The sequence below is a fragment of the Myodes glareolus genome, chromosome 23 (genome assembly GCF_982192425.1).
Source record: "Myodes glareolus chromosome 23, mMyoGla1.1, whole genome shotgun sequence".
Lineage (NCBI taxonomy): Eukaryota > Metazoa > Chordata > Mammalia > Rodentia > Cricetidae > Myodes > Myodes glareolus.
Genome location: NC_142048.1, coordinates 2,905,392 through 2,928,295, shown reverse-complemented (window position 1 = coordinate 2,928,295; position 22,904 = coordinate 2,905,392). Strand labels below are relative to the sequence as shown.

Sequence of the window (22,904 nt, the reverse complement as noted above, 5' to 3'; positions counted from 1 at the left end):
GAGGCTGGAACATCTCAGAACTGGGGAGCAGAGAAGGCCTGGGATAACCAGCCACTGGTACCAAGGGTTTCGACTGTATACTTCTGGAATTTCTTTTTTTCATTATGTGTATGTATGTTTGTCGGTGTGTATGCCCAAGAAGGAGTGTCAGCTTACTGAAGCTGGAATCCCAGCCATCAGGCACGTGAACTGCCTTATGTAGGTGCCAGGAATTGAACTCCTGTCCTCTGCAAGAACAGTATGTACTCTTAACCACTGAGCCATTTCTCCAACCTGCTTCTAGAATTCTAATTGGCTCTTTTTCAGAGCTTCTCTTTGTCTCATGCTCCCATCATGGATATTTTGAAGGCTAGGGTAGGTTCTGGTGGTGGCAGAGTCATGGGATTTCTGTTTTCTTTTGAGGGTGGACTGAGATCACAAATTAATGTCTTTGTGAATATGTGTGTAACATGAGGGCTGGCTTGTTGGGGTTTCTATCCCGCCGGTACCCCACAGCCGGCAAGTTCCAAAGAAAATCACACATAGTGTACATTAGGTTATAAACTGATTGGCCCATTAGGTCAGTCTTCTTATTAGTCCTTATAACTTATATTAATCCACTATCTTTATCTACGTTAGCCATATGACTTGGTACCTTTTTCAGCTGTCAGCTCACATGTTGCTTCTTCGGTGATCTGGGGAGGAATGGCAGAGGGAGCTTCCTGCTTCCCAGAGTATTCCTGTTCTCATCGCCCCACCTCTACTTCCTGCCTGGCCAATCAGCGTTTTATTAAAATACATGATTGACAGAATACAGACAATTCTCCCGCACCATATGTGTATGTATCATTGTAGCCGGGTGACTTGGAACATGGGTGGCAGACACAGTGGTGGGGTCAGTGCTCCTTCTTCCACTCTAAAGTTTTTCTGACCGTTTCCTATTGTCTTTTATATTTGTAATAAATTGAGACTAGAGGGCAATTTGGGATTATGACTGAAGAAAGCATCAAATCTCCTTCTCAAAAGGCAGTGAGTGGGACAGTGAGACAGAAACTGCACTCCTCAATGTGCCAGCATTTCTCTTTAAGTGGCACCCCATAGGTTCAAGGAAAGAGAGAGGTACCAAGCAAACAATGGAGCCCTGGATGAGTTCATGAATGAAGTGGTTTGAAGACAGAAACTGTTATCTTATAGGATTGCCAAGCGAGAGAGGAGCTTTTAGGGTGGGACTCTCACTGTATAGTTGAGGCTGGCCTGCAGCACACAGAGATTCTCTTCCTCTCTGTTTTCTGAATGCTAGGGTTAAAGATGTATGCCAGCCCAAAGAGAAATGTTTTATAAGATAAGGAAGAAATCAGTTACCAGCACATGTGCATCTGACCACAGCTCTGAATGCCTGAGCCTAGACCATCAAGATTCATGTTAGAAGTAGATGATTCTTGGACTGGTGTGATGGTTCAATGGGTAAAAGCTCTTGCCACTCAAGCCTGGCAACCTGAGCTTAAATCTGCAGAACCCATATAAAGGTGAAAAGAGTGACCCAGCTTCACAAAACTGTCCTCTGTCCTCCACATGCACTGTGTGGCATGCTCTTCTCCTCCACCGTGCACAAACACAATGGTGGTAATTTTTAAAGAACAGGTTACTGATGTTATGGTTTACTCTCCATACATGGTAAGGCAACTAGACACAGTCACCAAAGTTGATAGATCCACTGTTGACCCATTCAGCCTGACTGACATCTGCATAAGTGTGCATTAAACATTTCTCTGGGTTAGCTGTAACAAAGATGATAGACAATGGTCAGTATTAATAATGATGTGTAGAAACCAGAGCCTCTTGTATATGCCCCTGGTCAGAGTGTAAAGTAGCACTAGCAACTATTTTTCTCCAAATCTAGATAAGAAGACATGACTGAGGAAAAATGGAATCCCTTCCCTCACACAGGGGAACTCAGATGTCCTTAGCCCTAGCAGTAGGGTACATGCCAGCCCCAGAGGAGATAACCAGATGTCTGTTAGCAAGTTACTAGTCACAAGAAGGAAGTAGAGAACATTCTAAGACACAGATGAGCTATAGCTGACCATGCTGAAGGGGCCATGGCATACCCCAGTGACTGACCATACATAATTAATTTAGAGGACATGGCCAAGGAAAGGTATGCACGAGACCCCCTGGGTTTCATCTCTAGCACTGAGAACAAAAGGAGGAAAAGGATTAGAGCTAAAGTCCACAAAATGACCCAGTGGATAAAGAAAGGGGCTCGCCACCGTCTGATAACCTGTGTCTGAGCTTTAGGATCCGCGTGAAAGGAGAAAACTAACTCCATTCTCACAGTCTGTCTTCTCAACTCCATGTGCAGGCTTTGTCACATGTGTGTCCTAGACACATAAAACACAGTGCAACTTAAAAATTTAGACTAAGATCTGGAAAGGAAGGCATGGATAGCTGTGTGTGGGGCCAGGGGGTGAAAGAGCAGTACAAGGGGACATCTCTGAATTGTACTTTTTATTGTAGAGTCTCATTAGTTTAGACTGCCTCCAAAATCCTTATCCTCCTGCTTCCATCTCCTGAATGCTTAGATTACAGATGAGTGCTTCCACACTAAATAGTACTGTCAATGACTCTGAGTTATGCCCTCCATGTAGATGTTTTAGAAGCAAGCAGGGTTTAACATTCTTGCTCAGTGGTGAAGCACTCCCTTTTTGTGTACAAGGCCATGTGTTCTACTTCTAATACTGAAAATGTAAATAAATGGAAGTTTAAATTCTAGTGCCTGTAAACATATTCATGGAAACAGAATTCACAGAGATTACCCTAGAGTTTTGTGTCTTGTTCTGCAAGACACAGTCTCAACCGTGAGATGGTGGTCATGTTCTGCCCTCCCTGGCCTGAACCTCTGGCCAAGACTGAGCTGGTGCGGACAGGGGAAGCTGATTGCTGCCCTACACCCCACTTTTCTCCCAGTCTAGATCTTGCTGCTTAGCTCCCCCTGGCCTTGTACTCCTCGCCATCCTTCTTCCTCTCCCTCCTCAGGGCTGCGATGATAGGTGGGCCAGCATGCAGGACTTGTTTGAACCTTTTCTATGTGGCATTGTCTCCTTGGACTGCTGCAGGGTGAGTCCTGTGCACAGTACTGTTCTTGGACAGGAAGGCAATGTTGGCAGTAATGGCTTGCTTAAAGTCAAGACTGTCTCCATGCCCTCATTTACCCTGAGAGGAGACTGCAGGGTCTGTGTTTGGTCAAGTTGATCTTGGGAAGCCAGTGTCTGCTGGCACCTGCCCTTTAGGTAATTTGTGTTCCCCATCCTTCCCCACCTCTTTCGTGTGTTGGTCGTGTGTTGGTGGCTTGTTCACTGCAGGATGGAGTGAGCATAGGCTGTGACATACTTTGAGCCAACTTGGGGGCCCTCAACCTTTGGGAACTTGAAGTTGAGCTGGTAGTCTTTGGATTATGGATTTCAGATCCCTGGTGTGGCACTGTAGTCTCTAATAAACCAGGGCACCAGAAGGTCACTGGTGCCATGTCCTTCATGACAGAATCACTGAGAGAACACTGAAAGACAATAGCACATATGTAGAAACTTGTGGCACTGGGGCATAACACACCCACCAGTGCTTCTGTGTCCTCCACAAAAGCCAAGTAGCTCTGAGAGTGTGGGCGTAGGGGCAGGGTGGGCAGCCTTGCCTCCTCTTTGATGGGGATGGGGCAGGCCTCAAAACACATGTACAGTTGCAAGACCAGCAGGCCAGGTCCCTACTGCAGTGCTTTTTACTAGTGGCTGTTGGAGCAGAGGGTAAAGATAACTCTGGAATGGCCACCCCATAAAGAGGCCATGCCAGCTATTGATCTGCAAGTCACAATGAGGAAAGGGCCTGGCATGCTGTATGCCTGTAATACCAGCACTTGTGTGAGTTGGAGACCAGCCTAGTCGACATAGAGAGTTCCAGGTTAGCTGGAGCTACACAGTGAGACCCTATCTCAAAAAAAGAAGAAAAGAGAAAAAGAAAAGTTTATGGCTAGGGAGATGGTTTGGTGGATAAATCGTTTGTTGCATAAGCTTGAGGACCAGAGTTTGGATTCCTCAGAACCCATGTGAAAGCTGGGGCAGGACATACGGCTACCTGTAACTCCAGCACTCAACAAGCAGAGATGGGCTCTCCAAGGCAAGCTGGCTGTCTAGACCAGAGGAGTCTGAGTTGGCAGATAGTGGTTTGTTCAGCAAGACATCCTGCAGCAAGTGAAGAATCATCAAGGAAGTCACTCGTAAGTAAACTCTAGGCCTTCATATCTGTGTGCATGCTTACCACAGCTACATGAACACCACGGGTGAACATACACAGGGGAAATGCCTACTCATGCTGTAGGGATGTGGTTGTGTTCTCGAACCCACTGCCTTTGGGCTTGTGGTGAAGCCGCATGTTGTGGGAGTGTAGGTAGAGGAAGCTGCCCAGCTCCTGGGGCTGGCAGAAACAGGAGTTCCTAGTTGTCTTTGTGGGTACATAGCACATGGCTTCTGTTGAATGCCTGCCATCTGGGCAGAGCCTCTCCTAATTCTGCCCTATGATGAGTTCTAACAGACACATACTCCTGACTCAGCAAGGTAAAAACCGTATCACCCAGAGCCTCCTGAAGAGCCTTCCCCAGTGTCACGCGCACCTACCCTCCCTGTGCTTTGGTGTCCTTGGCGCAACATTGGTGTGCGGTGTTGGTTGAGCTCTACAGCCCACGTTCTTCCTTATATGGGCTCTTCCTTATATGGCAGGCTTTGCCTGCCATGTGAATGTTTCATGTAGACAGTGACCATCCTTGTACTTACTTCATGCCCTGCAGCTGATGTCAGGCTTCTGAGATTCGTGCAATTCTATCGTGTTAAAGAGCCTGAAGGCTTCCTTCTCAAAATGTCCAGGTTTTTAGTATATGTGGTAGCTTATTCCTTAGGACACTGACACTAGGTTCCTGACCTGCATCTGTGCCAGGTCCACCTCTGTCACCTTACCCCTCTAACGGAAGCACAAATGTAGGTCTGTGAGAGAAAGTTGACTGCCCATCATAAGCTGCATTTGGGGGTAACCACACACAAAGTGACAGCTTGGTCATCATCTTCCCCAGAGTGCAGACTAGGCCTGCCAGCTGTCTGCTGGAATGTATTCTGAATAAACACCTGTAGCCCAAAATGTTGGGTGATAGCTTAGGATCCAGCTGTAGCATATGCATGTATGTGTGGTCCTTGACCTTGATTTTTTTGTTTTTTTCAGGACAGGGTTTCTCTGTATAGCCCTTGCTGGACCAGGCTGGCCTTGAATTCAGATATCTGCCTCCCAAGTGCTAGAATTAAAGGTGTATACTACCACTGCCCAGCCTTTTTTTAGACTTGTTTGCATGTGTATGTGTACCATATATATGTATGTGCCTGGTGCCTGTGGGGGCCAGAAGAGTATATCAGATCTCCTGGAACTGGAGGTGTGCAGGTGTTTGTTAGCCACCTTGTGGTTGCTGGGTACCCAACCCGGATTCTCTGGAAGATAGAGTACTCCTAACCTCTGAGCTGTCTCTCTAGCCCCATTGGTTGCTTTTTAATTGGTAGCTTTTTTCCTGACCCGGTGTTCCTTGAGGGAGTCCTACTATCTGTCCTGGTAGAGAGTGGAGTGAAGAAGAGTCATTCGTATGTACAGCAGGGAGAAGCAAGAGTGGGTACCAGGATCTTACAGGATTTGATGGCCCAAGTGCAGCAGAGGGAGTCATACCAGAAGGACCCTGTTCTAGCCTCTGAAAGGGCTCTTTAGGAAAAGAGTGACAGGCCTTCTGGGAAGGGTTCTGTGTTGTATTTTGATATTGTCAAGAAGATAACTCATGGTGACAGTGAGTCTGTGAAGAGGAGGAGCTGGGAGCCCTGCTGTGATTGGTTCCACATGGCCTTGCTTCATGCCTCCTTTCAGAGTCCTGTTGTCTCTGTCTCACCACAGTGCTAAAGGGACAAGTGTGTGAGTTTCTGAAAGTAAGAGATTAGAGAGGGGATGTGCCCCAGACACCTGAGGGAGGAAGGATATGCTGAGTTCCCTGAGACTAAGGTTCGGGCAGTCGTCCTGGCAACATGGAAGGCCGTCAGAAGTGGGAGACGTCAGGGAGGTGGTGTCTAGTGGCTGAAGAGATGGGAGACATGCCAATAATTGCTGTCTGTTCACATTCTTCATTCCCAAGCCATAGGCTGACTGTGTGCTCGTGTTTTGTTTGGAACACTTAGTAGGTTTGTACAGAGAGGCTGCATTAATTAACCTCTGTACTGTTCCAGTTTTAGTGTAAGTGCCACCAAAGCAAGTACTTGAGACACGGTCTCATGTAGCTCAGGCTGGCTTTACTATGTAACTGAGGAAGGCCTTGAACTCGGGATCTGTTTCTGTCTACAAAATGATGGGATGGCAGGTTTGTGTCACTGTGCCAGCATATAACTTAAACCTTTTCTTTTAAACAGTCTCACTGTGTAGCTATGGCTGGCCTTGGACTCATGGAGATCTGCCTAATTCTGCCTCCTGAGTATTAGGATCAAAGGTGTGTACCACCTTGCCTGGCAGTGACTTGCATTTGGAAACACAGCTTTGACAACCAGGGAAAACATCACCATAGGTGACAAGACAGGAGAATCCACCCAGTGACCCAGCCCCTTTTCTGGAGCTGAGAGCAGCAGCTGCTCTTCCAGAGTTCACACCTGCTCCTAAATATGGTTCTAGGGATCTGACGACTCCAGGCAGCTTGGATTGTGAACTGTGACTGTGGATATCATTAAAAATAGTTATTAATTGAATTAAAATGACTATAATAAGCCTCTGAAGTAGCAGAATACATGGTGTTTTTATGTTTTTGGCTGGTTGATGGGTTATGTCTCAGTAAACCCATATTAAGCTGAAAGTTGTTGAATCCTCCCAATAGTGGGAGGTGGGAGGGCTTTGGCACCCGGGAACTGTTGCTGCACTTCCTGATTTTCTGTTATCATAAAGCAAAAATCTTAAGTAGGTGACTACCCCTGTTTAGTAAATCTCTTGGAATACTTGGCTTCTTGGACCCTTTTGTTGTTTCTGTGCTCGGTGGCTGTTAGGATGGGGGTGCATGCAAGAAATGTGTGTTTGCAGTGCCATGGGAAAGACGGTAGTGCGTCACAGGTCCTCTGCTGCAGCTGCACCTCAGATGAGCCTGCCCCATAGGTGTGTGGAAAACACTGCGTTTGTACACACTGAGCAAAAGAAACCTTTTTGTTTGTTTTTGAGATGGACTCTTTGTAGTCCAGGCTGCCCTCAGACTCATTGGAATCCTCCTGCCCCAGCTTCTCTCCAGTGCTCACATTATAGGTGTGAGTCTCTACACCTGACTCCAAAGAAATATTTTTTTTACCGTAAGTTAGTTTTTTTAATTTTTATTTTATGTATATTTTATGTTTAACCTGTGTGTGTATATAGTATACTATGTGTGCCTGGTGCTGGAGGTCAGAAGACAGCACCAGACCCCTAGAACTGGAGTTAACTGCTCTGAGCTGCCATATAAGTGCTGGGAACTGAACCCTGGCGCCCTACAAAAGCAGTAAGCATTCTTAACCTTGTTGATCTGTGTTTTTAGCTCCGTAGGTTAAGTTTCTTGAGTATTTGCAACCCCAATGTAAACAGATTGCTGTAGACCTTGACAAATAGGAATCAAGCTTCACAGGTGTTAACCGTTCCGGACTCTGTTCTCATTGCTTTAGTTATCCCAAAAGTCCTTTTATTGCTCTGGGCCCCCATGTGGTGTTCAGTCCTCAGCACATCTTCTATCAGGATAGTTTTGAGACACTGATGTGATCTGTTGATGCTGCTGGGGTTCCCAGCCCCACACAGGACACATTTCTAAACTTTACTCATCAGAATATTCTACTTAATTGCTGGTTTCAGTACCAGGAATTTTTTTTGTGAAGTTAAAGTCTTTGTGTTAACCATTTGGGAGAAGTGCCTGGGGTATACAAATTTTTAACTTTCCTCCAGGAAAGTGCATATGTCTCACTACAGGACTGCTTCATCTGTCTTTGTCACAGAGTATTGAAAAGGCACATTTCAAGACTCCTGTGGTGAATGAGTTTTCTGTTACACAGATGAAGCCACCAAGCATCATGACTTGAGTGCCTTTCTGTCCATATACTGGTGTGCACTGCCTGACCTGGGCTGAGCCCACCTTGAAGCTCAGATGTCTGAAGGGATGCACCGAGCAGCTGTGCTGGTGCCCATGCTGGCTCCTTGTGGTTTTTCCCAGATGTCGGCCAATTTTGCTCTGCTGGTGAACAAACTGGCCTCTTCTTTGGAGGTGTGATTACATATACATTTGCTATAGTTCCAACTTCTACTTTGCTGGAGCATTGTATGATGTTCCGCTGTCAGGGAACTCTACCCTGAGTCTCACTCTCTGGTGCTGGGCACCTCCCCCTAACCAAATGTCATCCCAGTATTCTGACAGTCGATTGGTGACCTTGTGGGACAAGTTCCTGTTTACTGCTGAAGTGTGAGGGCTACATCCCTGTCCTTACACTGTCCCTTTCTTACCTACTTGAAGGGATTGCTGTGGGCACTGTCAGTGGTCCAGGACTTTAGCTGTAAATTTGAGTTTAGCTCCACAAATGGGACATGATGACCTGAATGATAGTCAGATCTGACAGTTCGTAGGGAACAGCTTCTCCCTGTGTACATGTTCTTTCCTGAGCAACCTCCATGGCTACCCCACACCCTACAATGGCATTCTCATCCCTAGGTGGCCCAAGTTGTCTGCAGGGCTCGGCTGAGTGGCCGTTCGCTCCTATGACTTGTGTCTTTCCTTGCACACTGGCAGTGCTGTTAATAAAGAATGTCACACTGTAGTTGACTTGGGTGTCCACTGTAAAGGGTTCAGCAGTTCTGTGTTTCTGGGCCTTCTTACTGGTTGCTTCTGTGTTTCTGACCCAAGCACATAGGACTTACCTTCCCTAAGGCCTTGGGTAGATGACAGGCCTCTGAGCCCATGAGTATGTCACTGTGATTCTTCAGCTGCTCTGCACTGTCCTTGCCTGGAAGAAGGTAAAGTGTAGGCTGGGTACCACCTAGCCTTGCTGCTCTGTGGTGCAGCCCCACAGGCCATATGCTGCCTGTCCCTGTGTATCACCATGTTGTAGATCCAGAACAGCAGTCAGAGGTGAAGAGTGCTGGCTGGCTTACCTCTGGTGGAGAGGGAGAACATGTTCTGATCCCAGCATCCCATTCAGAGGCCTTTGGGTTGTAGCCAGGAGGTGTGGTGATGGATGCTGGCTAGAGCAAGTGAGCTTTAGAGCAGCAGTGTCCACTGCTCACTCTAAGACAGGCCAGCCAGCTGTTGTTGTTACAGGGGTCTCTGAAAGAGAAAGCAGGGTGGGGGTAGGTTAGGGGGAGTGTTCCATGTGAGTTGTCCCTGTGCCCAGATGGTAAGAAAGATCATTAAAAAGTTTCTCCATACTCAGCCCTGGGGCTGCCGGGTCAGTTTTTGTCTGGTAGAGAATGGTGCCCAGTGTTAAAGCTCTCTAACAGGTGCCAGACATGGTAGTGGCATATACCTTTAGTTCTGGCACTCAGAGGCAGAGGCAGGTGGATCTCTTGAAAATCTTCAAGGCCAGCTTGGTCTACAGAGTGAGGTGTCCAGGATAGCCAGGGCTACATCCAGAAACCATTTTGGAAGTGGGGGCTCTCTAGTAGGACTTGTAAGTGGGTCCGCGTTTCGGTGGCCAATAATAGTACAGTGAGTGGGACACACTCCTCACCCTTTATCCTGCAACTCTGGTCTATTGTGTGCTTGCTTCAGCCTGTCTTACCCATAGACAGACAGAAGGCTGCCTCCACTGCCCTGTGTGTGGAGCTTCCTTGCTCTCTGTTTTGTCCCAGTAAATGTCCTCTGTTGGGGTTAATCTAAGGGAGGAGGCACAGGCCCAGTTGAGTGGTGCGAAGCAGCTGCTGTGTTGGCGCTTTACTATTTGGTATTCTGTAGGCCAGCTGGTCCATGTCAGCTGTCCTAGGTGTCCATGGCTGACACTGGCCAAACCCATTTCTGTCCCCTCAGACAGAGGGCTGGTCCTATACAATGTGTCCTGGGTCAGTTAGACATCCCTAGAGCCAGTTTTCTGAAGGCCTGTATGGAAGCTGATAGGTTGCTATGACCTAGCTCAGGGATTCAGTAGTGTGAAACCCTATCAGGTGGTTTGGTTGCCCACATGGGCAAGATTTTCAGTTAGACTGTAGATGTCAGTGAACAGGTTCTGTCTTGAATTGCCCAAGGTGCAGCTATAGACCCCATCCTTCACACCCTCTGTAGGCCTGTAAGCCTGAACAGGTGTCCCCCTAGACTGTGTTGGGGGTCTCAGGCTATACCCTGTCAGAATTTCTGTCAGCAGAGTCTGGAGTTGCTGAACACTTATCTGTGACTTTTAGGACATTGGCCTGCCAGTTTTGGAGAGGCAGCCACTGTGGCCTGATCTAACAGGATACACCAGCCTCAGAGTTGACTTTGAGCAGACAGCCCCACTTTTTTTTTTGTTTTGTTTTGTTTTGGGTCTTTGGTTTTTTGAGATAGGGTTTCTCTGAGTGGTCCTTGCTGTCTTAGAACTCGCTGAGTAGACTCAGTAGAACTCAGGTCCACCTGCCTCTGCTCAAGTGGATTAATCTGGATTAAAGGCCAGATAACCCCATCTTGTCACTGTAGGAATAGGTCCTTTAGGGCCAGCAAAGTCACCCCTAGGTGAGCATTGGGGCAGAGCAGCCTCTCCTCCTGTCCCACTCTGCCTAGTGCTGAGACCTCTGAGCCTTCAAGACGTGTAGAAGGCAACACTGGGGCACACGGGGCGGGGGGGCAGTCCCCTGACTCTGGGTAGAAGCTGGTCCCTTCAACTCCAGCTTAGTCTTCTTGAGTCCAGCTCTCCCACTCTGGTGATGGGATCATTTGTTCAGGATCTGTACAAGGCGGCACCCTGATCCTCCTATTCCCTTATTGGGAGCTGAGACTGTGTCACCTATGTGAGAGGGATGTGCTCAGGGTAGGGGATCCCTCCTGTGAAGGATGTGCCACAGTGAGGAAGGCAGGCAGGTGGACCGTCGGCCTGTTCAGGGGGCAAGGCTTGCATGCTTTCCTTGGCATGGTGTCATCTGTCCATTCTGTTCTCCTCACATACAGATACATACTAGGTGACTAAGGCTACATTTGCCAAGCAGCCCCTTGGGAAACTGAGGGACCTCCTTCAGGTTGTGTGCTGTGGGGCTAATCAATGTGCACTTGGGCCATTCTGAAGGCAGAGGACTGTTGAAGAGTGATCTAGACAAGGCTGACCATGGCTTGGTGGGTAGACTGCAGGTGTAGACGTCAAGCTAAAGCTAGTGTGTTTTGTGGTCCAAGGTTTGGGTGCAGAAAGGTAGGTGGGTGAGTCATGGTTTAGCCATATTGGGCCCAGTGTTGGCCCCGAGGAGGACTTGTGATCCTGAGTGAGGTGTCTTTGGACTGTAGGCCATGATTAGCTCAGAGCATGCCATCTCACACCTCCCTCCCCCACCCCCACCCCCATTTAAGAGGCCCCTTTGGACAGATTCTGACCTTAGGTGCTGTGTTGTTCGTGCACAATGTGGGTCTGGGCGACCCTTCTTTGTCTGTAGTTTAAGGTGCGTGGGTGTGCTTTATGTTTACAGTTTGTGGGACTTCTAGGATAAGCTTTCCCGTAAGTAAGTTTAGGGCCATTTTTTTTTAGTGCTTCCCAAATTCTGTTCCCACCTGTGAATTTGTCGTCTTCTGTGCCCTGTGTGTTCCTGCCAGAATCTGCTCCCACTATACAGAGAATGCAGGTTTAGGAGGATAGGGTCTTCCCTGGGCCCTTGGAAGCCCCATTTGAGAAACCACAGAAGTCCAGTTCCCAGCACCAACTCTTTATCTCCTTCATCACATCAGCATGGATAGGGACTGAACACCTCCCTTGGCAAGGTCTACCCCTATGCAAGAGGGGTAAGAGCTCAGCCACCCTGCAGGACACTACAGAACTTGTGGTGCTGATGACCAGGCTGTGTCTTTGTTGGTGACATAAAGCCACTTTATCATTGTTTTTCACTGTGTTCTCAACATGGGCCGGCAGGACAGGTTCATACAGTTTCCAGATGAATGTAGTTGTCCCAGACGCTTGGCCATGTGGCAGAGGCATCTCCATGCTCCTCTTGCTCCGTTTCCTTCTCCTGCCCATGGGTTTTATAAGTTAAAAGTCTCCCTCCAGTGCCTGTTACTGTTTTGTAAGTTAAAAGTCCCCCTCCAGTGCCTGTCACTGTTTGATCCACGTGTGCCTGTTCCTGAATTAAAAACTGTCCAGAAAAGTACAGAAAATCTTGAAGGTATTTTTGTTTAGGGGAAAAAAAAAAACAGAGCTTTGAAAAGTTTTTCAGTTTGGAAATGAGGTGGACTTGTGGTTTCCTCTGTATGTAAGAGATGACCACAGGTGATTGGGTGTCTAGGACACAGGCACAGTGTCCTGGAGGCCGCACAGGAAGGGCCTTGGGGTGAGTGGAGCCTCCATTTTCTGACAGCACCTGAACCCTTACCTCTCTTCTCAAAATGAAGGCTGTGTGTCACAAACCGGTTAGAACTGCCCGTTGCCATGGTTTTCACGTTGCAAGGCACAGTTAAAGGGTCACATGATCAAGGAGGGAAATGCCTTTGTCACGTGACTTGGGTGGCCTGATTAGCATGGAGGAAGTTCACTCCCCGCTTGCAGCCGCTGGGATGCTGAGTTACCACTGACAGTGACATCACCTCTGAGGTGTGTTATTGATCCGGTTAGAGAACACAGTGGTCAGGCCTAGGGTGGTCTCTGCCTAGCCCTACCCCACATCCCTCCAGCAAATCTCAAGTTTTATTAGTCCGCCTCAGGAAGATAGAAAAAAATTAACACACACACCCGCAGTTGACTCTTCGTCATTCTGCATACCCAGGAAACTCAGTCCTGGACTATAAATCTGTCCTAGGTTCCTCGTAGGCCTGGCTGCTGTGTCCAATACCACATCCACAGTGCCAGGCTGGGCTTCTGCAGCTGCACAGTGTGCAGTTGATGGTGATGGTGCGCACAGCCCGTGAGCCTGGAATCGGAGCTGCCAGATCACCTTGAAAACTGATCTTGGACAGTATGGGGCCTATGGAACCGTCATTGAGAGATAGATAGACCTGGAGTATTTGAAGAGACCAGAGGGAGCTGCCTAGGGTCTCAAATTATTTAATGATTTATTTGTATCCATTGGTGTTTGCCTGCAAGTGTGTCTGTGTGAGGGTTTCAGATCCTCTGGAACTCCAGTTACAGTTATGAACTGTTGTGAGTACTGGGAATTGAACCTGGGTCCTCTGGAAGAACTGCCAGTGCTCCTAACTATGAAACCATTTCTCCAGCCCCTCCAGGGTCTCTTTTTAAATGACCAGTTTCTGGGTTGCCAAAGCCTGATATTCTTCAACTGTCCCCAGACTCTGTAGACCCCGGCGTGGGCCTTCAGACTTTGTCCTTACTCCTGGCCTGACAATTTGGCAGCCAGTTAGTGTGTAGCTGCCATGTGCCTCTGAGTGGAACCAGAAAGCCAGAGCTACATCTGGCTGGTCAAGACTTTGTCCTCCTTCCTGAGGGCTGTTGGGTCCAGAGGCTCTTTTCTCAGTGACTCACCTCACTCTGCTCTAGCACAAACAGCTTTGTGCTGTGACTTTCAGTTAACTTTATCTGTGCTTGTGTTTATCTCGTGTCACAGTGCCACCTAGTGGACATGTCCGGAGCTGCTTTTCCACAAGCAAGATGGGAGATGGGTCCTCGAAGGTTGTTGGGTTACACACCCAGGGACAGTACCCTCTATGCACAGTACCTTCTTTAGAATTTGCTGCCCCCACTCCTGTGCTGCAACAGAGCACATTTAGCCCTGAGACTTTAGAAATAAATGTGTATGCCCTCTAACACCTGTTATAAAGAAGGGAAGTCCAGTGTCAGAGTGTGGATTAACACACTAGCCCTTAACCAGTGTTGAAAGAGTGCTCAATGAAATTCTGGTAACTGGCAGCCTGTGCCTCCACACACACTCCTCCCCAGGAGCTGTGTTTGGCTGTTCGTTCACAGGTAAAGTGAGCTTCCTACACACCACGTTGTGTGTATTAGAAGGCTGAGTGACAGTGGTGAGTGTTGCATGGTGTAGCTTCCTCTGAAAATTGAGCAATGTACAGGGTTGGGGGCAGAGGGCAAAGTGTAGTGAGTAGGATGGCATTGGGGACAGACAGACCTGTCGCACTCTGCAGAGCTGAGCCTTGAGACCTGTAGTCACTACAGCCACTTGCTGTTGATAGTAGTTTCTGTCCCACCTGGTCCCGCAGTCGTTCAGTCCCAAAGAAACACACAGAGGTCTACTACATTAATTATAAACTGGTTGGCCAGTTAGCTCAGGCTTCTTATTAACTCATTCTTACATCTTACAACTTAACCCATAATTCTTGTCTGTGTTAGCCAGGTGGCTTGGTACCTTTTATCAGCAAGGCATTGTCATCTTGCTGCCTCTGCTTCTGGGTGATGACTGCAGACTGAATCATTCCTCTTCCCAGAATTCTCCTGTTCTCATTGCCCTGCCTCTACTTCCTGACTGGTTGCCCTGCCTAGACTTCCTGCCTGGCTACTGGCCAATCAGCATTTTATTAAACAAGTACAAGAAACAAATCTTTGCAGGGTAAAACCATTGTCCCACCGCAACTTACTATGTGTGTCCTAGGTAGGCTGTCCTGCAGATGGCTCCAGGTTCCCTTGTGAGGTGAAATTCAAAGGCCAACAGCATGCCATCGAGTTGTTTTGGCTTTCTGGGGGATATGTGGGACTGGGCTAAGGGGGGGGGGCTTCCTTTTGGGTGGTTCCCAATGTGAGCAGGTGGGAGCCCTTGGCTTTGGAGTGTTCATGTCTCATCCTGCCCAGCACTCAGATCTGTGACTCAGTGTGTTTACCCGTGATCTAGTGCCACAGTAGATTAACACTTTCTACAAATACCCATGATACATCAGGTACACACGGGCAGAGTACATGACCTTGAATGGATGGCCCCAGTGACTGGTGAGGACATCCACGATACATATAGCAAGTCAGCTGAGGACAATAGGGCACCTGGAGGAGGCCAGCAGGGGCCAAGTGCACTCTGCTATGCTAACCCCTGTTACCTCTGTCTGACAGTGACATTAAGTCTGAGAAGAGACCTCCCTCACCTGATGTGATCGTGCTCTCTGACAGTGAGCAGCCATCAAGCCCAAGGGTGAATGGGTTGACCACAGCATCCTTGAAGGATACCAGCACTGAGGCGCTCCTGGTGAGCCTTTGCAGGGCCTATGCCCATGCCCGGGAGCCTGGCCACCCTAGCTTCGCAGTCTCTACTAAGGCTTTCCCCAATTTTGTGCTCTTGCTCTCATAGAAAAGCAGCCCAGAAGAGCGAGAGCGGATGATCAAGCAGCTGAAGGAGGAGTTGAGGCTGGAGGAAGCAAAGCTGGTTCTGTTGAAGAAGCTACGTCAGAGTCAAATACAAAAGGAAGCCATAGCGCAGAAGGTACATGTGCTGACCTCAGAGTCTTGTCAGAGTCTGGGCACCCAGGATTATAGGGGTTGGCCCAGGGCAGAGACCCAATCCACAGGGCGCCTGAGCAATAGGGAGCAAGCAGAAGATGATTACAGGGCAGTGGTGTGTGGACTGCCCAATACCACCTCCTCCTGATATGCCCTGCTATCTTACAGCCTGCAGCTTCCTCAGGGAGCTCCGTGACCACCCCTCCCCCACTCGTCCGGGGTACTCAGAACATTCCTGCTGGCAAGACATCACTTCAGGTTAGTGTGTGCTCGTCTTCCTGTTTCCGAATACCACCACTGCTTATGGCTAGGTTCCTGAGCAGCCTTGGTGTGTGAAAGCAAAGACTGCCTATTCCCAAGTTAGCAGGCAAGTACTGAAGTGTTAGCTGTACCCCAAATGACCCCACCAAACGAGGCACCGTTGATGTCACAGACTGTGGTCAGTGGTGATCAACCAGTAAGATTGAGAGTGACTAAAGCAGGACAGGTGCTCTTCGTGTGGACTTCACTGAGGCCTCTCAGCTCAGGCCTCTGTTCACATGCTTCAGTGACTCTGTCACACCTTCCGTGATTCCTTCCTCTGAGTTCTCGTGACTCCCAGTACAGTCATGTGTACAGTAATTAGGTATTTTAGCTAATCTTGGTTTTTGTGTGTTGGTTTTTAATTTGTTAACCTTAAAACAGAAATTATCATAGAGCTGTGGCTTCATTGGTAGAGTGCCTGCCTCATGTTACAAAGCCCTGAGTACCACATAAATGAGTTGGGTTGCTCAAACCTGTCATCCTAGCATTGGGGAAGTAAACACAGAATGAATTTTAGGAGAAAAAGAAAATGTATATGATTCTGGGTCTCAATGTCATCAACAGACCTCTTCTGCTCGAATGCCCGGCAGCATCATCCCACCGCCACTGGTCCGGGGTGGGCAACAGGTGTCTGCCAAGCTGGGACCACAGGCCAGTTCCCAAGTAGTCATGCCACCACTTGTCAGGGGGGCCCAGGTGAGTCGGTGTGTGTGTTAGGGTGGGGCCAGGTGTTCACCCTTCCGTGGTCTGCCAGGATTGGTTGATCTCAGTGGCATTCTTGTCCCCTGTCTCCCAACAGATTCACAACGTCAGACAGCACCCCTCCACAGGGCCACCACCCCTCCTCCTAGCCCCCCGCGCCTCAGTGCCCAGCATGCAGATTCAGGGACAGAGGATCATCCAGCAGGGACTTATCCGTGTTGCCAATGTCTCTAATACCAGTCTGCTTGTCAACATCCCTCAGGTAAGTCTGGAACTCAGGTGCAAGGTTGGAGTAGGGTTGGTGCTAGGTCTCAAAGTGTCATTGTGTCTTCTGGGAGGGGACTGGTGTCACACACTTGATTCCTGGGTCTGGTGGGGTCTTGGACACCCCTGAAGGTGGGACTGGAGTTCTTCTAGGTATGAAGATCTTACACGGTTTGGCCTTTAGCAAAGTTAGGAAGCTTTTGAGACAGTGGGGACTGTTTGGGGATGCAGGCATATGAGAGACAGCAGGCTCTGAGGGAAAAGTGAGGAGACCACTAGAGGGACACCAGAGCCCTCTGGAGCCTGCCATCCCTCCCAGAGCCGCTGCTGCAGTACCTCCCCCAGCTCCTGCTGACTGTCCTCAGGCTGAGAGGACAGCATGTCACAGATCCTCCCACAGCCCAGTGGGCTATTCTTAGCTATGTGTCCTTCCACCTCTGTACAGAGTCTCTGAAGTGGGGAGGGACTGTCCCCACCCCTGGGTAGCAGGATGGAAAGAAAACAGCTAGAGTAAGAGTTTTGTCTGAGAGATGAAATTACCCAGTCTGCAGACCTTTTGCTGACAGCAAATTTTTTTTCTTTGTCACTGCCCGCCCTCCTTAGACAAGACAGGACTGGACTTTGGACAGCTCTGACAAAGGGCCTTTGCCTGTGTTAAAGTCCATTTCTAGTGCACAGACAATGACTGTCTCTGCCTCCCACTTGGAAGGGTGTATGCCTCAGCTAAGACATAAGTCTGGGGAGTGGGCATCTCTTCTCAGCAGCTCATGTTTCCACGTATGCTATGCTCAGTATGCCACCAGGGTGGTGTGGTAGTGATGGAGCCAGGGCCCCTGTCAATCAGAGGCTGGTAGCCTGTGCTGAATCCCCTTGCTGAGCATCTAAGCCCCACAGAGAAGTGTTTGTGGGCCTTGGTTGTCTGTTTGCTCAGGGATAGAGAGTGCATGGTGCTCTTTATATCTTTATGGAGATCGTTGTTAGATCCTCCACAACACACTAGGAACCTGGAATGGGAATGCAGCAGTGGGATGGGTGGAGACTAACACGGACATGAAGTTGCATATGAAGGGCCAAACAGGAGCTGTATTTCCCAGTGGCCTTGTGCATACTCAGAACCAGTTGAGAAGCGGCACTCAAGGTGTAGACCCATTGCAGTTTCCCAGCTTGGTCTTGCTTGACTCCTGGGCATGTGGGCAGCTAGGTGTACAGGACCTGGGTGTCCCTGGGTGTCCCGTGGACTTAGGTGGCGACAATCTACTCAGATTTACTTCAGTTTGTTTTTGTTTTGAGACAGGGTCTTACTATGTAGCCCACACTGGTTTCAAACTCCCCTTGCTTGCCTCCTGAGAGCTGGTATTAAAGGCCACCATACCCTGCTCAGATTTACTCTTATAAGGATTCCAGTGCACATCTGACATGGAGCCTGCTTTAGGTAGCCTGAGCCTCACCTCGTTGTCTTCCACAGCCCAGTGCAGCCTCACTGAAGGGGACAACGGTTGCCTCTGCTCAGGTCAGCTCCACCCCAAGCAGTGTGGCCTCTGTGGTTGCATCTGTGGAGTCTCCAGCCAGCCGGCAGGCTGCTGCCAAGCTAGCACTACGCAAGCAGCTGGAGAAGACCCTGCTTGAGATTCCACCTCCCAAGCCCCCTGCTCCAGAAATGAACTTCCTGCCCAGCGCTGCCAACAACGAGTTCATCTACCTGGTTGGTCTGGAGGAGGTGGTGCAGAATTTGCTGGAGACGCAAGGTGAGTGGGTGGCCTTACCTCCTGCTCCAACCTCTGTAAGACACATTCTATATAAAGTTGGGCATCTCAGGCAGTAGTGCCATACCAGTTTTACTGTGAAATCAATCCATGTTGTAGTTAGGGGTGAGTCTGAGCATCTATAGGAGGCTGACCCTTGGATGAGGCAGAATTTTTCAAAGCTTCTAGTTTTCTTGGGCTGATGGACAGATAGAGACACCTTTGCCTGGACCAGGTTCTTTACCATATTTGGAGGCAGTGTTGCTAGGACATTTGCAGGACCCCATAGAAACAGCATTAGACAGGGAAGGGAATGGGTGGATGGCCCAGTTGGCTCCCAGACACAGGCCGAGGATGTGTGCGTCTTGACGTTGAGCTGGTGGACAGGTTAATGGTGGTCCACCTCTCTTCCCACCCCTAAGTGGCTTTGTCAGATGCCAGGAGATAAAAAATGACTATGACTGGACCCAGCAGATCTCGGCCCCTTGACAGTGGTCATTAGTGCTAGCTCTTCTGACATAGGTATAAGGGACTGTGTACACAGAAAAGGGCTTCCATTGTCTGCTTCACTGTGCAAGGAGGAAGGTGGTGGGAACATGCAGAATTGTGCCCATTGCTTCCCTGGAGCTGGGTTGTGCTCCAGTCTCCTGGGACCCCCAGCTCCACACACTTGAGTTGGGGCCCACCTACCACCAACCCAGAGCTCTGGTGGGAAATAGGCTCAGAGGTTTGCATAGTGCATACTTCTCGGTAACTTTTGTAGCGTGCCTTGAGCACAGATTTGCACTGAAGATAGCCACCAGGCCCCTGTCAATGAACAACACCCTCTGTGGCATAGTGTTAGTAACAAATACCTCTTGGGCTTCCATGAGAGACCAAGTATGTCTCATACTTGCTGGGAAGCCTGGGTGCTGGCACTCTGTAGTGAGGTGACATTGATGAAGAATTGCTAGGGAGAGATACCCATTCATACAGGGCGGTAAGTGTATGCAAGTGCTGGGTTTTATCTCTAGCAGGCAGGGCTGGCAGAAGTCTGCCTGTGGAGTGCCGGCAGTCATCTCTGACCCCGTCGTTGGGGTTAGACCAACTCTTCTGTTGCTCAGAACCAGAGCACTGCCCATCCTCATCATGTCAAGCCCCGTATCCTCATTCAGTGTACTGGGGAGGTGGAACCAGAGCTGTGGACAGCTAGTACAGGTGCCATCTCTTAGCTCTGGGGCCTCCAGAATCTTGTCTGGAAAGTTCGTCAGTGTGCATTTGTTCTCTGATCCACAGTGCAGCCAGGCTCCTCCTGGGGCTGAGGCCTGGTTCTGCTGTCGGCAACAAGAGAAGTTGCTTGTCTCCTGGCCTCAGCCATCTCAGTGTTTGGGTAGCGTGTCCCCAAGAAGAGTGAGTGAATACCCAATTGCCTACAAGGCAAGTAACCAACAAGGCAGGGTAACTTTTGACATACCTCTTAGGACACCTGCTATGGCAAGGCCAAGCCAGGCCAGTGTCACAGGGCCTTTGGAGCCTCATTACCAGGGATGCTCAGCCGTAGCCTGTTTGAAGTTCATCCACTGTGGCCTCTATGTACCTATGAGAGATGTCCACCCAGGCCACTGCCCACAGTCATTGAGGTTCCTTTGACAAAATCACCCATCTATTACAGCGGGAAGGATCTCTGCCAGCACAGCTTCTGCTATGTTATCCCGGGAGCCCTACATGTGTGTTCAGTGCAAGACGGACTTCACATGCCGCTGGCGGGAGAAGGGTGGAGCCGTTATGTGTGAGACTTGCATGACATCCAACCAAAAAAAGGCACTCAAGGTGGAGCACACCAGTCGGCTGAAGGCTGCCTTCGTGAAGGCACTGCAGCAAGAACAGGAAATGGAGCAGCGGCTGCTGCAGCAGGGTGTGGGTACCACCAGCACCAAGACTGAGGCTGCAGCCCCACATCCCACGCTGAAGCAGGTGAGAGCTGAAGCCTTTACCGACTGCAGGATGTTCCAGAGGCATCCCTTTCCACCCACCCGCTTGGTGCTTAACTGCAGGCTAAATTGCACTTAATGGTGGCATTTGGCAGTGAAAACACTAATTTGCAGTTTCTTTCAATTTTGTCGCTTTCAATCCCAGTGCACTGGCAAGTACTTCTGTCTAAAATGACTACTGAGAGCCTTGCTGGCCGTTAGCAAGAGTGCCCTGGCTAGCTGAAGGAGAAGAGTGGGGTGGACCTGGACCTTTTTTTGTTTTCTTTCTTCTTTTTTTTTCTTCAAATGTGCTTCTCCTTTTTATGGTTTCTGTCTGATCACACATTGTACCTCACCAGAAACATTTTTTTTTTCCACCATCTCCTGCAGTATTAGGAGCCGGCAGGTGTTGGCACTGCCGTTATGGCCGGGCCTATCCGGTAGGGCATCCTTGGCCAGTTTGGGTTAGTGTCACAGACCTTGCTGACATACCTTTCAATCCCATTTGTATAGGTCATAAAGCCCCGACGTAAATTGGCGTTCCGCTCAGGAGAGGCCCGTGACTGGAGTAACGGGGCTGTGCTACAGGTCAGAACCCGGCCAGGGCCTCGCCCATGGCAGACACGGCCGCAATCACCAGCTCTGCTGTGCTCGTGCTCTCAGCCCTCCCGACCCCACTGTCTCCTCTGTCTCTTCTCCATCCCCTAGTGTAACTCTCATGGCCGTTTGACTTTGGACTCTATAGGGACCCAAGTGGGTGGGAAGAGGTCAACCTGACAAGGAGAGGCCACTCCAAGCAGCTTTGCCACCGCTGCCCATGGTAAGCCTGGCTCCCTTTGTGTCTGTAGGCTTCCAGCCAACTGTCCCGGGGCTCAGCCACAGCACCTCGTGGCGTTCTGCACACATTCAGCCAGTCACCCAAACTGCAAAATGCGGCCTCAGCTACGGCCCTGGTAAGCAGGACTGGCAGACATTCCGAGAGAGCTGTGGGCACCAGCAAGGGCACCACCTCCAACTGGAAAAAGACACCCCTGAGCACAGGTATGCCTCTACCCCTGGAGACCTTCTGTCGTAGGCTATCTTTCCTTGTTTGTTGGGTGTAATCTGGCACAGACTGGTCTGGAACACTCAAACTCACCTAGTTTCCCAACAGCATTATCAGAAATAGTACAGAGGGCCTGCTTCCCACACCCTTCTTAGAGCACATATAGCAGACTTTCTTTTGGGCTACCAACCGGCTCCCAAATCATGACACGGAAATTTTGTTGTTGTTGTTAGTTAATGCATTTTGTTGTTAATGCTTAGCCTTAGCTTATGCTTGTCCCCCTAGCTCTTATAACTTAGGTAACCTATTTGTATTCATCTGCGTTTTGCCTTGAGGCTTTTACCTTTCTTTTACTCTGTGTGTCCTACTTTCATACTTCCTCCATGTCTGCCTGGTGGACCATTGGCTTCTCCCTGCTGTCTCCTTTTCTTTCTCCTTTAAGCCTAAATTCCTCCTCCTACTTACTCTCCCTGCCTGGAAGTCCTGCCTATACTTCCTCCCTTGCTATTGGCCATTCAGCTTTTTATTAGACCAGTCAGGTGCTTTAGGCAGACAAGGTGAAACAGCAACACATCTTTACATAGTTAAACAAATATTTCACAACAAATCCGTATAGAAGGGGTCTGGGAACACCTGGCATATTTAAGACACAGAGTCAACTTGTAGGCTTGTCTGAAATTACCTCTTGTGACCTGGACATGATCGCATACATCTGTAGTCCATAAACAAGAAAGTAGACACACTGACACTCACCTATTGTCACTGCTACTTGGGAAACTGAGGCAAGAGGGATGATTTTAGCCCAAGAGTTTGAGACAAGCATGGGCAGTTTAGGAATTGCTGCTAACTAAAAAGAAGAATTGGGGATAGAGCTAAGTGATCAAGCATTTGTTTGAGGGATGTGAAAGCCCTGAATTCCGTCCCCGGGGACACATGCTTATAATATCAGCACTGGGAGGGAGAGTCAGGTGACTCTAATAGAAAACCAGCCTGGCCTATGTGTCTCAAATTCCAAGCAGTGGGCTGGAGAAAAGGCTTAACAGTTCAGAGCTTGGGATATTCTTCTAGAAGACTCATATTTAATTTCATTGGGCAGCTCACAACTGCTGGTGACTACAGTTACAGGGGATCAGACCTCCATTTCTGGCTTTTATGGCACACGTGCGCATACACACACACATTTGTGCGCACATACACATGATTAAAAGTAAGTCTTTTTGTTTTTCAAGATAAGGTTTCTCTGTGTAACCTGGAACTCGAGATCTGCCTGCCTCTGCCTCCCAAATGCTGGAATTAAAGTTGTACACCACCACCACCCAAC

General features: G+C 49.1%; 1 protein-coding gene across 6 annotated transcripts in view; it reads left to right on the top strand.

Annotated features, from left to right (window-relative positions):
• Positions 1–22,904, top strand: part of Gatad2a (GATA zinc finger domain containing 2A) — a 90,345-nt gene that overhangs the window by 65,709 nt on the left and 1,732 nt on the right. For 5 of the 6 annotated variants that reach the window (XM_087900732.1, XM_087900733.1, XM_087900728.1 and 2 more), the window contains 9 exons: positions 15,195–15,327; positions 15,430–15,561; positions 15,747–15,836; positions 16,446–16,577; positions 16,681–16,845; positions 18,313–18,592; positions 20,241–20,542; positions 21,052–21,126; positions 21,387–21,579. In XM_087900732.1, coding sequence (XP_087756858.1) covers positions 15,195–15,327; positions 15,430–15,561; positions 15,747–15,836; positions 16,446–16,577; positions 16,681–16,845; positions 18,313–18,592; positions 20,241–20,542; positions 21,052–21,126; positions 21,387–21,579 — 1,502 coding nt within the window. The remainder of the gene's footprint in view (positions 1–15,194; positions 15,328–15,429; positions 15,562–15,746; positions 15,837–16,445; positions 16,578–16,680; positions 16,846–18,312; positions 18,593–20,240; positions 20,543–21,051; positions 21,127–21,386; positions 21,580–22,904) is intronic. The other variant, XM_087900729.1, reaches the window with a different exon arrangement.